Source organism: Pteropus alecto, unplaced genomic scaffold (assembly GCF_000325575.1).
Source record: "Pteropus alecto unplaced genomic scaffold, ASM32557v1 scaffold67, whole genome shotgun sequence".
Lineage (NCBI taxonomy): Eukaryota > Metazoa > Chordata > Mammalia > Chiroptera > Pteropodidae > Pteropus > Pteropus alecto.
The window spans coordinates 7,249,505-7,263,340 of record NW_006441061.1 but is presented as its reverse complement, the minus strand read 5'-3'; the positions used below and the strand labels follow the sequence as shown (position 1 = coordinate 7,263,340).

Sequence of the window (13,836 nt, the reverse complement as noted above, 5' to 3'; positions counted from 1 at the left end):
TCCCTAACATATAATAGCGGCTCCGAAGTCCTTATGTGCTGATTCTGACATCTGTGTCATCCCTTGATCTGATTGTATGGCCTGTTTTCTCTCCTTACAGGAGTCACATTTTCCGATTTGTATTGCATCTCAAGTAGGTTTGGATTATATGCTGGACACTGGTTCTCGCATTGTCGAGAGTCCGGTTTGTGCGGTTCTCCTTTAAGGATGCTGAGTTTTAACAAGCAGGTAATTTACTGGAGGACCCATGTGGTCCCGTGGAGACTTTCTCTTAGTTTTGTTAAGGCCTGAGGGCTAGAATCCTTACACCTGAGGCGTGCCCTCCTGGAGGCTCAGCTAACCGGCGGGGCTTAGCAAGGCCTCTCACTTGGGCTGTTTGTAGGCCAGTGTCTCCCCGCGCTGTGTGAAGCCCCACTCAGTGAACAGCGGCTCAGTAGCTCTCCCCCGCCGGGCCCGCTGGAGGCTCGCCCCCGCACCCGTGCAGCTCTGCATTGACCAGACTCAAGTGCATCGCAGAGCTCCCTCCTCCTCCTCACCTGCTTTACAAGTAAGTGGGCTTAACAAGGCCCACACTGCAGTCTTGATTTCCCGTGGCTCTGTCGGCTTCCCCTGCTTCCTGTGCTCTGGTTTCAAAAGTGGCCGCGGGCAGAAGCCAAGGACGAACATGGGACCGTGTCTCTCTCCTCTCAGCATTGCGGCCCTGGCCGTCTGCTGGCCCGCGCCCGAAAAGGGCTGCTTCGCGTATTTCGTTCAGGTCGGTGGCTTTTTAGGACAGGAGGTAAATCTGGTGGCTGTTACTCCTTCACGGCCAGACGTGGACGCTGAGCACGGGCCTGGGTCTGGCCCCCAGCTTTGCTGTCTGCCGGCTCCGTGGCCTAGAACAAACGGGGGACCCGGCCTCCTCCGTCTCGGTTCCTTATCTGAGGAACCTCAGGTTGTCGCGAGGACCGAGAGAGACACCGCACAGTCGGCGCGGGGCTGGCTGTGTGGAAAGGGCTCAGGGACCATCGGCCCTGGGGAGGGGGGCTGCCAGCCGTTCTCACCGCTGTCACCTCCACAGCGGATGAAGCACGTCCTTACTGGCGATGGCTGTTGTCTTGAACAGTCGCTTCATGCAGTTAGTTTTAAGGTTGTCGTTTGGTTTCTTTAATGTAGGAAGAAAGGTCCTTAGCCGTACAGTTAAGAAAAGCGAGACAGGCAGTTAGCGACTCACGAAGGCACAGCTGGAACCTTCCAGCTTCGGCCGTCAGGCTTTGGTGCCAGGAAAGGGCCGCCACGCTGGCTCACCCCATGCTCTGGACCGACGCCTCCCGTGTCAGCGTGGCTGGGGCACAGTGGGGCTCACGAAGGACAGGCCCCCGCTGGCCGGGACTGAGCATCGAGGGGTCAGCACTGTGCAGGGAACTGCAGGGTGCTGCCTTGATCACGAGGGAGTCCATTTGTTCTAGAAACCAGCCCTGCGTGCGGCCGCGTGAGCCCACGGAGGCGCCGTGCGAACCGCAGGCTTCACCCTCGCGTAGGGACAGCGGGGACCGGGGCTCCCTTGGGCACGTGGCTCAGGCCAGGCAGTTCTCCGCCTGCACGTCAGTGTCCGCTCGGCCCGCAGGAGCGTCCGCGGCGGCGACTCCCCGGCTGCGTCTTCCTCACGCCGTCCATTTCTACCCTGTTCTTTGCCAGGTGTCTTCTTCTTCATCCTGCGTCTCCCTCCTCAGCGGCCATTTCCCCCATCCCTGTGTGATGTTTGCTTTCACTCGGCCACACCCCCACACTCAGGAAACCCTTTCATGTGTTTTCAGTGACCTCCCCACCGCCCCTGCCCAGCAAGCCGCCCCGCGGTTTCCTTTTTCCTCGATTTCCCTTCCGTTTACGATTTAACGGGTGTCTCTGTGTTTCTCTCCCTCCAGTCTGCTGTGGGCGACTGCTGAAAGAGGCCGTGGCCGACAAGTCCAAGTTCGGCGAGGTCATCCAGCCGTTCTTTGAGAAGGACCTGGCAGGTAGGCCACCCTCTCCGTAACTGCCACCCCTGTGAGTCTCGCTAGGCACCTGGGGGCTCACGCTGGGGAAGACGGTCTGGGAGAGAGAAACGGGGCTTTCTCGTGAGCAAAGGTGCTGCCGCTGCTCCCTGGTCAGGCCTCTTGGCTCCGAGCTCGAGAGAAACGGGGCTTTCTCGTGAGCAAAGGTGCTGCTGCTGCTCCCTCATCCCAAGAGAGGTTGGTGGTTTGGAACGTTTCTGTTTTCAAGAGTGTTTGCTTTCTGTAACTGATAACGCTTGAAATCGAGAGCCAGGACAGGCCCCAGAGCCACCCACAGCCATCATTACTCCGTGTACAAAAAGATTGTGAGCAAACGTTCCGATTTAAGCAGACGTCAGAGCCAGAAGGTTCAGACCGCTTTGTGGGCGACTGACCGACTGACCAACTGGCCATTGGTCCTCAGAGGGGCAGATGCCACTCGTCTGATGCCGGAGGCTGGACTAGATTATCTTTCCGGAACACCCCCATGACCTGCGATCTGATGCGTTCCTGAGGTCTCACCCCCCGGGAGAGGCACCCTTGAGATCGTTGTGGTCCAGTTTCCCGAGTCGACACGTGAGCCAGGGAGAGGGGACCGAGCAGCTGAGGCCAGCTCATGCCCGGGCCCCTCTGGACCCTCAGTCTCTTCCTCGGGCAGGGCATCTCCCAAGCACCCATACCCCCTCCAGCTCCTCGCGCAGTCAGTACAGGCTCCGTCACCGGATCTGACGTGCACGGTCCCTACAGTGGGGAAGCCGATGCGCAAGGAGCTGCGAGCTCACGGACCATGCCTGCGAGGGCTGGACTCCGTCCCGCGGACCGCACACCGCACACCGCACACCGCACACCGCACACCGCACACCGCCGCCTCCTTCCATATCCTGGTAGTCAGTGGACGAGGATGCGGCCAGGACAGGCCGCTAGCTCCTAATGGTCAGCTCAGAGTGCCCTGGGGGTGAAGTCCTGGCCTGGTACTCCCAAGTCCCTCTTAAGGGGTCCTGTCCCCAGGGTGAAGTTCAAGTGTGGCAGAGTCAACGACGTGCGTGGGGCAGGCTAGTGAGCGAGTCTCTTCATTCCTGAGTCACCAGGTGGCAAACAGCAGGAGGTGGGACCAGGAGGCCTCCGTGATCCCTATGGTGCTCCCCTGCCCGGTCCCCACCCTGGGGACACCCCCAGCCGTGTGCTCTGCTTGGAGGATGTGTGGGAGGTGTGTGAGGTGTGTGAGATGTGTGTGAGGTGTGTGAGGTGTGTGAGGAGTGTGTGGTGTGTGCGGTGTGTGCGGTGTGAGGTGTGAGTTGTGTGAGGTGTGTGCGGTGTGCGGTGTGAGTTGTGTGAGGTGTGTGCGGGGTATGAGGTGTGTGCAGGTGTGAGATGTGTGTGGTGTGTGAAGTGTGAGTTGTGTGAGGTGTGAGTTGTGTGAGGTGTGTGCGGTGTGAGGTGTGAGTTATGTGTGGTGCGTGCGGTGTGAGGTGTGAGGTGTGTGCAGTGTGCAGTGTGTGCAGTGTGTGCGGTGTGAGGTGTGAGGTGTGTGTGTGCAGTGTGAGGTGTGAGTTGTATGAGGTGTGTGCGGTGTGTGCAGTGTGTGTGGTGTGAGGTGTGAGTTGTGCGGTGTGTGAGGTGTGAGGTGTGTGCGGTGTGAGGTGTGAATTGTGTGCGGTGTGTGAGGTGTGAGTTGTGCGGTGTGTGAGGTGTGAGTTGTGTGCGGTGTGTGCGGGGTGTGCGGTGCCTGGGCCGTGCCGCTGGGGTAGGTGGTAGGAACGGGGTGCTGGGCCTGACGCGTGGTTCCTCCCGCGATGCCCCTTCCCGCTGTGGGATGGGGGCGTGGGGGGGGTCCGCGCCCTAAGGAACAGTGGCCGACCGCGCGGGTGAACGTGTGTTCTGCCACGTTACGTGTGGCTGCGTCTCGGTCCGTCGCACGGACTGGACGGTGACTCGCTTCATTCTCCACCAAGGAGCCTGTAGCTCGGGGCCGGCGCGGCCGAGCCCGTGGCGACGGCCGGGCAGCGCAGCTCTTCTCTGGCTGCGTCGTGCAGCTTTTCTGGATTTTGAGTTTTTTCTCAGAACGACGTTACGGAAGCGAATACGCAGGTGGTTTCCAAATTCGCCCTTCTTCAGAGGTGCTGCGAGGGGCTCTCGTGCCCACCCGGGTTTGCGCCTCCCGACAGCCTCAGGGCCCCAGGCAACGGCCCCTGGCGCCTGTGACTCGTCCTTCTGTCCGTCAGCGAGTGCGTCGCGCCTGTGCCCCCGCGCCCGGGCCGTCCCGGGGTGCGGCCGGCTTCCTCGTTTTCTACGGCCGCAGAAGCGAACGGCGGTTTAAAACAGCGCGAACGCGTGCTCTCCGGGGCCTGGGGTCGGAAGTCCTGGTCAGGGCGTCAGCGGGCACGTGGCCCGAGGCTCTGGGACTCTGTTCCCCGGCCTTGTCCGGCTCCCGGGGGCGCCCGCCTCCATCTTCAGAGTCAGCAGTGCTGCGTCTTCAAACCTTTCTGTCTCCGGCCGCCAAAAATACACGCACAGATCTTTCTGACGGCGGTTGAGGGGCAGCGCCGTTGTCTCCGTTGCCGGTGACTGCAGAGCAGACGGAGCGTGGCGTCCTACGGTCGGCGAGACCACGCGCTCCGGGCCTCAGAGCTCCGTGCTCACTTCTCCCTCTGCAGCCTTTTGTTTGCTTAGACCGTGTCGCTCGATGCTTCTGCGCTTCCGACAGAATTAACGACACAACAACAAGCAATATCACAGCTCCCCGACAGAAGCAGGGCCGTCTGTCCTTCCACTCATCCGGAGCTCACGGGGACAGCGGAGACTAAGCGTCTCATTAGCGGGAGATGCCGCGGGGAGAGCTGGCGGCCGGGACCACCCCGGCCCGGCAGGGCCCGCTTCTCCGCCAGCCGAGGCAGAAGAAAACGCAAACCGTTCTCAGAATGCGGTCTGAAGGGAAGGTCAGCTGAGCTCATCTCCCAGTAAGTGCAGTGGGCAGCCCGGCCAGGTCCCCGGCTGCTCGCATCCCGCGTCGCTGGTGTCCGGCATGCACGTGGGGCTGGGAATGGTCACCACCCACAGCACCCCAGTCGGGGTCAGGCCAGGGTTGCTGGGAGCATTGGAGGGAGGGGGTGGTGGGGGTCTGTGGGCTCAGCTGGGCCCACAGCTGGGACAAGCCAGCTGAGATGCAGAGGGGGCTCCTTACCCCATAAACGGCCACGTCTCTATGTGGGGGATGGGAAGACTGGGCCCAGGCCTTCCCCAGGAAGAGCCCCGGCTGAGTGGAGGCAGACGTGGGAAGGGAGTCCGTCCACACTGGGCCAGGGGCCCGCCGGCTGGAAGGGCCAGTGCCATGAGCGGCTCTCCTCTCCAGGGAAGCGGGGCGAAGGGGACAGTGGAGTTCGTCTTCCCAGCACTGCCCTGGGGACAGAGGTCCCCTCGGGAATACATGCGAACAGCGCGGACACGTCCTCTGACACCTTCCGCCGCCGCCAGGACTCCCGGAAGAGGGAGATGGTGTTGCTTTTTGGGGGGCCCATCGAGGCTTCCTAGGGTCCCGGAAGGCAGGAGGGCGCCAGCCACCCCCACGCAGGTGTCTTCTCCTGTGACACCCAGAAGCCCGCAGGGGCCGGGCAGCTCGGCTAATGGGCAGAGGTCCTTGATAAGGTCACAGAGGCCTCGTCGCCCTGGGGCAGAGCCCTGGCACCTCTGAGCTGGCAGCTGTCACCGCCAGAGCATCCAACCGTGTGGCTAACCCAGTGCAGAAATTTGCTTTCACCACCTACCCGCCGCGAGGCCAGCCCGTGCCCTTCTGGGCACTGGGCCTCTTCCTCTGGGGACACTGCCCAGTGCCCCTGGCTGCCGGCCAGCTCGCCAGCCAGTCTCTCCCTGGGATCCCTGCAGTGGGGGCTGGCGCCCTCCCGCCACTCGCCTTGGAGCTGCGAGCCCCCAGTCGGGCGGTCTGTTACCGCGGTGCGTCTCGGCCACCCTCACGGTCGTGTCCCCGTCGTCACCTCTGCGGACTTCGTTTTGCTCCTTTTAGTCCTCACAGGTGCTGCCAACACCTCCTCCTCCTTTTGAATCAGGAGCAAAGTCGATAACTGTGTCGTTTCCCATCTTCCCACATTTACTGGGCGCAGGACCCAGGGCCCCGTCTTAGCTCGTCCTGAGTCTCTTGGTCCTGGGCTTCTGGCGGCGGCGCTGTGGGTGGAGGGTCAGGGGGTGCCCTGGACTTGGAAACACATAGGTCTGACCCGCTAAACTCCCCCGACTCCAGCTGCGGCTGCAGTGAGCAGAGCGAACATGCTCCCGGGGGTGCTGCACGCGGCCGCCTGACGCAGCCACCGCAGCCGGCGTGGGGCTGGGCGGTGGGGAGAGCCTGTCGCTTTACACAGGGACAGGACAAGTGAAGAAAATGATTCTGGGATTTTGGAAAAATAACTTCTCAGCTGCTTATGCACCACATGCAGCTGATGGTCGGCACGGGTGGGCTGTGTTGCCCCGTGCAGTATGGCACCGTGTGAGGATGTGTGTGTTCCTCCTCCGAATCAGGCAAAGGGGCTTCTGGATCTCATTCTCTGCGTAAGTCACCGGCGACGGCGACTCACAGCGGCCACCACCTCCACGTGTGCGCTCAGCTCCCTCCCCGGGGCTCCATGCCTCGCGAGCGGCCTGTGGCAGGCGAGATGGCTTGCTTCTGCAGAGCCCGGCTTCCTGTCCGTGCCCACTGGCACGTCTGGGTCACGCCCTCGCCTCACCCGAGAAGGGAGTCCGCACCGCTGTGGTTCAGGCCTCCTCCCAGGCACCTCAGCCGTATTTTGTGGCCCCGTGGCCATTGGTGGCAGATACAGCCTAATTCGAGATGGCTGGCTCTGACCGGTGGGGCGGAAGGGTGGCCTCCGGCCGGCCCTGCTGACTGGTTTTGTCCTCGAACGTGGCGTGGGCTTCCTCCGGTGATCGGGTACCCAGGGAAGACACCGAAGCAGCCGGAGGCCCGTCTTGGCCTCGTTGGTGTACGTCTTTGCTCTGAGCGTGTCCGATGTGGATGTTGATCTTGATCTGTCGGGGCAGCACTCAGATCGTGTTGGGGCATCATGTCCCCCTGCGGTGGGGAGTTTGAGTCAGACTCTAGCTTTTCACATTTGCTGCCTCTCCAGGAGCGGGAAGGAGAGCTGTGCACCTTCCAACACCTGCCAGCCTGCCTTGTCGGCCAAATTACTGTGAGCCACCAAGTCACTTCACCCCTATAACCCCCCCGACCCTGTAGGCCCCCTGAACGCCTGAGGGAAGACCTGGGTCCTTGGTGTACACGCCGGACGTACCGACTTCCGGGCACCCGCCTAAAAGCGCCAGGCCTGACCTGTGGGAGGCAGAGGGGGTGCCACCTGCACCCCCACCCCGCGTGCCCCCATGCTTCTGTCTGGAGAAGGCTTCGCACCGCCTCAGGGACGCGGAGAGGCGGGAGACCAGAGCGAGGTGCGGCCAATTTGCAGCTTTTCTGGTGACGAGATGCCACCGTGGCGAACGCGGCCCTCGTGGCACCAACCCGCCAAACCAGCCCCGACTTGGGGTGACTGCGAGCATTTCGAGAGCCCCCGTGCATCCGCGTGCCAGGACGCATGGGTCAGAGCGCAGCCAAAGCGCCTCCTTTTTTTTCGGGGAATTAATATTCTCATCACTAAATACACACGAAAGCCCCGACAATAGCCCAGCTTTTCGCTTTTGTTCAAAACTTGCAAGGAGTTGCCGAGTCGAAAGACTGAAGAGAAGCCTCGCATCCGAGGCCCTGAGCGGAGCGCGATCTCCTGGCAGCCTCGGCGAGCTGCCAGCCCCGAGCCGGGGAGGGTGGCCCCCGGGGGCCGCGGCCCGTTTCCAGCCAGTCTGCACGTGGTGTGTTTGCACTAGCCGGAGACAGCGCCTGGCTCTCTAAATAATTTACCGGTTGATTAATAGACTCACAGGGGTATAATTAGAGGAGGAGAGACAGTGGGCACAGTAACCAGCACAGTGCTTGGGGGAACAGGAGCCTTTATTTTTTTTAAAGAAAGTTTCTAGGGTGCTGGGCGTTTGAAGATAAGTTGGGAAGAGCTCAGTGCCTCTTCTCTTTTGAAGTGGAAATAGGACAGTTTGAATCCGTCGAGTTTAATTTTTCACAAGCTTTAGGGGCCCCGCAGTGCAATTCCCTTTTTATTATTGAAAAAAAAAAACGCTACAGTTTTCTTTCATTTTTTTTCTTCACACACACGCACACGCACACACACACACATGCACGCGCACACACACGCACGCACACACACATGTATGCATGCACACACGTATGCATGCACACACATGCATGCACACACGTATGCACACACATGCACACACGTATGCATGCACATACACACGCACACACATATGCATGCGCGCACACGCGCGCACACACACGTATGCATACACACACACGCGCGCACACACAGTCCAAGCGTAAATAATAAACACTTGAATTTACTCTTTTATTCAATGTGCATTTTATTCAGTTTGCCTCCCCGGGACGTGTCCCCACATGTCCCCTGGGTGCCCCTACCCAGAGCCGCCACTGCGGGGTCACTACAGCTTGATTAACGGACACCCCTGCAGTCTATGCATTGCAAAGGAGCCCTCACCTTGGTCTGACAAGGCTTTTGAAGTAGCTCCTTTTTTCAAGTCCAACTTTTGACTTTTCCGCTGGGACTGCTGCAGAGATTCCTTCTGGAAGGTAGGCACGGGTCTTCAGCGGGAGAGGGAGCCCAGCAGAGCAGCAGGCTCAGAGTGGCAGCTGCTTTCTGAGGCCAGGGGGCCTGTTAGAATGGTTAGAGAAAGGGGGTCGGCACCCCTGTTTATCAGCAGATTCCTGTCCCCAGAGCAGCCAGCTCCGTGTTTTTTTTAGCCTGGACTTTCATTGCAAAAATGCGTGTTGTGTCTCTACATTATTGAAATGATGCTTCTCCTAGGCATCTCCAAAATCTCACTAAGCTTTTGCTTAACGGCCAGTCCAGGGGGGAGACTGAGGCGGCGAGGGGCTCTCGGTCCATTCATGCTGCCACTCAACGGACCGTCTCCCCTGGCCAGAGTGACTGGGGCTTGTCCAGTGCTGTTCCTACCAGCTGGCTGTGTTCAGCGGGGGCAGCCGCAGCCGCTTGGGCTGGACCGGACGTTCGGAGGGCTTGCTGTGTGTCAGGCTTCCGGACCATAAATAAAATGAAACAAAACCCAGTTTCCGGCAAGTCTAAGGTGAGCCCAGAAGTGCATGGTGTCCTTCTCACTCTGGCTGGAGGTGCTGGAAGCATCCCCCGCTCCGTGGGCAGCCCAGTGGCTTCCAACCCACTCAGCTGTGAAATCGTCTGCGACAGGCTGGACCCTGAGGCCCCAGCCTCCTCCAGCCAGGAGGTCTCCGCGCAGCCGTCCAGGCGGCCCCTCGCACACCCCAAGGCAGGTGCAGCTCAAAGCCCCTTTTCCTCTGGGACTGTCCCTGACAGGAGCTGGCAGCGGCTCTTCCTCATGGGGCCGTGAGTGGGGTCTGTGGAGGGGGCGGCTGCCCCCCATGACCTTCTGCAGCCCCTATACCTTGGACAGATCAGGGACGCAGGACTGGCTGGGCTTTGTCAGCTGGAAGGTGGCTCTGAGGCTTCCTCGTGGGGAGCGTGGCATAGTTGTGATGGACGACGGGGGAGCGCGGGGCCCACGCCCTTCAGCTCCGCACCTGTCCACACTGCTCCGAGTGACAAGGGGACAGTGGGGGGGGGGCAGAGGGACACGGGAGGAGGAGAGGCGAGGGAAGAATGTGAAGGGGGGCGCCGTTCCCATCCGCTCCTAGCCGCCCTCCCTGAGGCCATCCCGTGGGGTCCAGGTGACGTGGCGCTCACCCCAGACCTCGAATGCACTCCCCGTGCCCCCACGACCTCGACCCCTCACCACCCCTGCTTTGGCCATGGTCGGGTTCCAGGAGGTGAGAGGGACCTCATCTGGGACCCCCTGCCCCAGTGTCTCCCGTCCCAGCACCTGTCACTGCAGGTCACGACTCATGCTGCCTGCTGGCCCGCTGTCTGCTCCGGTCCCCAGGTCCCCAGCGCCATGGCAGTAGGCCAGCTAGCGTTTGTGAATGAGCGAATGAGCACACGGCCCTTAGCCCAGATGGCATGGTGTGGCCATGCCAGCGAGGCCCGCCTGGGGCCCGGACGCCTCCCCCTGCGGCTTGCCCTCCGTACAGGGGACACCCCTTCATCTTGGGAGAGCAAGGGGAGAGCAGGTGATCGAAGGCAGCAGGTGGCCTGGCAGGTTTCTAGAGAGGTGGCTAGCGAGGGTCACAGCTAGACAGCCAAGGGACAGCGCAGGTTTGGGCTCTGAAGTCACACGCCTGCCAGTGTGTGACGGGGGGAAAGCCACGCGGCTGCTCAGGGCTGCGGCTTCCTCACCGGTGAGGCGTGCTTTTCACATGTCGGAGCCATGGGTTTGCTAGGTGTGTAAGGTGAACTGTGTCTGTGCAATGTTTAGCGCAGCCATGGCGTGTCGCGGGCCATGGATCGGTACTTACCGATATGGGTGTTGGCTGTCCTTGTGGAGCGAGGTGGTGCTGGCGGGCCCATCGGGCACGCACACGGCTCATATGCGGATTTTTTTGTGTTTTCCTGTTTTCCTGTGACTGCGTCCAGCTTCGGGTGTCTAGTCCCTGTAGTAACGGGAACTGACAAAGGCCCAGTTTCCCACGGCTCTGGCGCTCCGGGTACCATACCTGCCCTGCGACTCAGTGGCATAAGGTGACAACTGTTGTATCGTGCCATGGACCAGGTTCCGTGGACCAGGATTTCCAGAGGGGCATGGCAGGGAGGGCTCAGCCACCCACCGGACGTGGGCTCAGTGGGCGTAGCTCGAGTGGCAGGTGATAACTGGGCTGGCTCGCCCGGGTGCCAAGTCGGTCCCGGGCTCTGCTGTCCACTCAGTTCCTCGTCCTCCCCGCTTTGCTGTGCTGAGGCTCATACGTCCGAGACCTTCTTCGTTCCCACGCCTGGTGCGGGGACCCGCGGGGCTGGCTGTGGCTGGCTTGGGCTGCCTCGCAGCATGGCGGCCGCAGATGCACCCGCCTTCTTCGCAGTGGCTGGTTTCCCCAGAGCAGACACCCCAGGGCATCCAGGGTGTTTGGGCAGAGGGTGGGGTAAGCTGCAAGGCATCTCACGACCCAGCCCCAGAAGTCCCAGAATGCACTTCTGTCTGACTGTACATCAGGACGGTCAGTGAGACAGGCCCCCCTCTCGGTGGGAGTGGGGCTCAGGACTGGCTGCATCCCAAGGCCATGTGAAGGACGGACAGCCTTGTAGACTCTCAGGAGCTGGGTGGCGGCGTGACCTCACCTGCAGGGGCTCACTGACAGGTGAACCCCAGCTGGGGGTAAAGCCACTCACCCGAGGGCGTGCGGTCACGCAGAGTGGGGGGCCGAGCTTGCGTTGCTCCTCCCCTTGAAAGACAGGGAGGGGGCGCAGAGACTGCGCGCGTGGCCTCAGGCCCAGATTGCCTGGCTCTGAAGCCCGGCCCCAAACCTATCAGCTGTGTGGCCTTGGGCAAGTTGCTTCCTCTCTCTGTGCCTCGTTTTCCTGACCTGCAAAATGGGGTTGATATGAAGATGACTTGAATTCATGCTTGTCGAGGACAAAGACATGCCCAGAGCAGAGCTGAGCTCCCGGCGAGCACCGCAGCTCACCTGCTGGTTAGATAGGGCACCATCGTACCTCCTCCGTCCCACAAAACCGGGCCGTGGCTGCTTCCTGGTTTCCCGGGAGCTGCTGACTCCTCACAGGTCACGTGGCCGGTGGCATTCTCGCTGCCCTTGAGATGTGGGGGGGATGACTCGTGCTGAGCCTGAACTCATTAAAATGGAGGAAAACCGTGTTCAGCCCTTTGATCTGCAGAGTAGGGTCAGTAACATGACACCGTTGCACTTTGGAACAATCCGGTCCTCACGCAGACTGGTGGACCTCTCTCCGCATTCCACATACTTTCAGATTCCACTAAAAGACGTAAAAATGCGTTTTATGGTAAGGCTACCTGATTATTAAGTTGTTATGTAGATTGTGGGTAAGTGAGCATTTTTGTTAACAGCCTTATTAATTTGCTAAGCGAAGCACTGTTTATTTATAGAAGAATGGCTATTTTTTCCCCACTTAAAGCTTTATTAGCGAGATGAGCATAAGTGCCCACTGTTGGAGGATGGCCTCGCAGCTGCGGACGCGTCCACCACACGGCCCCTCGATCTGACCTTCGCCCTGTGCCAGAGTAGACGTGGCAGGGAGGGGAACGGTAGGGCCTGATGGGAGGGGGGCAGCTGCCCTCAGGGGGCCAGCCGCACAGAATCGAGCCTAATTGGTAAGAGCCCCAGGGCTAATGTACGTTTCTAGACTTGAAAAAAAAATCCCACATTCCAAAAATTGTGATTTCCAGGCACTGCTGTCTGCCAAACAATCTGAGCTGTTCTTGTTAAGCAATAGAGACTTTAGGAACTTAAGTCTCAGAAGACATCTGTCCCCTTGTGCCTGGGACACCCAGGCCCGTGACATGAGGGCTTGTCTGGGGCAAGTGACTGGAGTTCACAAGGGGCTAGCGGGATGCAGGGCTCATTCTGTCCTGAAGAACGGCGGTGCCCAGCCAATTAGGACAATCTCTCGATTACCACCCTTCCAGGGCTTAGAGATGCTGCTCTGTTTATCAAGTGCTCACTTAGAGCGCAGTACTCATGATCTACCAGCAGGTGGCAGTAAATAATAAACAAACAGCATCACTAAAGGCACCAGCCAGGCCAGGCGCTGCTGGCGCTCACTGCAGGTCCTTCTCAGAGAATCGTGACTTCCGGCTTCCACAGCGGGGGCGGGGGGGCTGCAGGCCTCGGCTGCCGGGAGTCAGTACCATCCAGAGGGCAACAGTTGTCCAGGAACGGCAGGAGTTTAGCTGTCACTGAATTACAGGGACAGTGGGGCCCCAAAGGGCCCAACCCATGTCCTGGACGAAGCCCCCGGTGTTCTGGGGAAGAGACGTGTGTGGGGTGGGGAAGCATCAGTATGTGGACGAACATAAAAGGGAAGTGGCCCCTCTTCCTCCTCCAGAGGTTTCGTTTCTCAGGCTCTCCCCTGGCCCCCTTGGGAGCGGGCGGGCCCCAGGGGCTGTGCTGGGGTGTCAGGCAGGGGGAGAGGAGCAAACTCGGAGTCTTCCACGAACCCGACAGATAGCCGATGGCACCTTCGCCTTGGTTTCCAGGGGGTTCGAAGAAGGAAAGAAGCTGCGGGGCAGTCACAGGGTGCGCGCGCGTGTGTGTGGACGTGCGGGGTGTAGAGCGTGCGTGTGTGCTGCGCGTGCAGTGCAGTATGTGTAGAGTATACGTAGGTGTGTGCGCGAGTGTCTAGATGTGCGTGTAGGTGTGTAAGTGCACGCGTGCAGCAGAAGCATAGGTGTAGGAGTGTGTGTAGATGTGTGTGCAGTGGGTGTAGCATGGGGGTGTGCAGGGGCGTTGCAGGTAAGTGATGGGTGTGCGAGTGTGTAGCGTGTCCACATAGGTTTACGTGTATGGGGTGTGTGTAGGGGTGTGTGGGTTTCTGAGTGTGTGCAGAGATGTGTGCGGGGAGCGTGCAGGGCCGTGTGGCGAGACGCTCAGCCTCTGACTTGCCCTGGCGTGGTAGGAGCCTTACGAGGCTCTCTGGGGTCCTCGGCCAACTTTGGCTCTTTCTCAGCTTTAAGCTCCTGCGGAGGGAGCTACTTCCTTTTCTCCACTTTAGTCCCAGCCTTTCTGGGTCAACTCCAGCAGCCCGGCACCGTGGAGCCCGTCCCTCCCTGGGCCCCACTGGTGGGC

General features: G+C 60.3%; 1 protein-coding gene across 5 annotated transcripts in view; it reads left to right on the top strand.

Annotated features, from left to right (window-relative positions):
- The window catches only part of AK8 (adenylate kinase 8), a 94,693-nt gene that overhangs the window by 37,409 nt on the left and 43,448 nt on the right, over window positions 1-13,836 (top strand). For all 5 annotated transcript variants that reach the window (XM_015594319.2, XM_015594318.2, XM_015594316.2 and 2 more), the window contains one exon: window positions 1,905-1,994. In XM_015594319.2, the coding sequence (XP_015449805.1) occupies window positions 1,905-1,994 (90 nt within the window). The remainder of the gene's footprint in view (window positions 1-1,904; window positions 1,995-13,836) is intronic.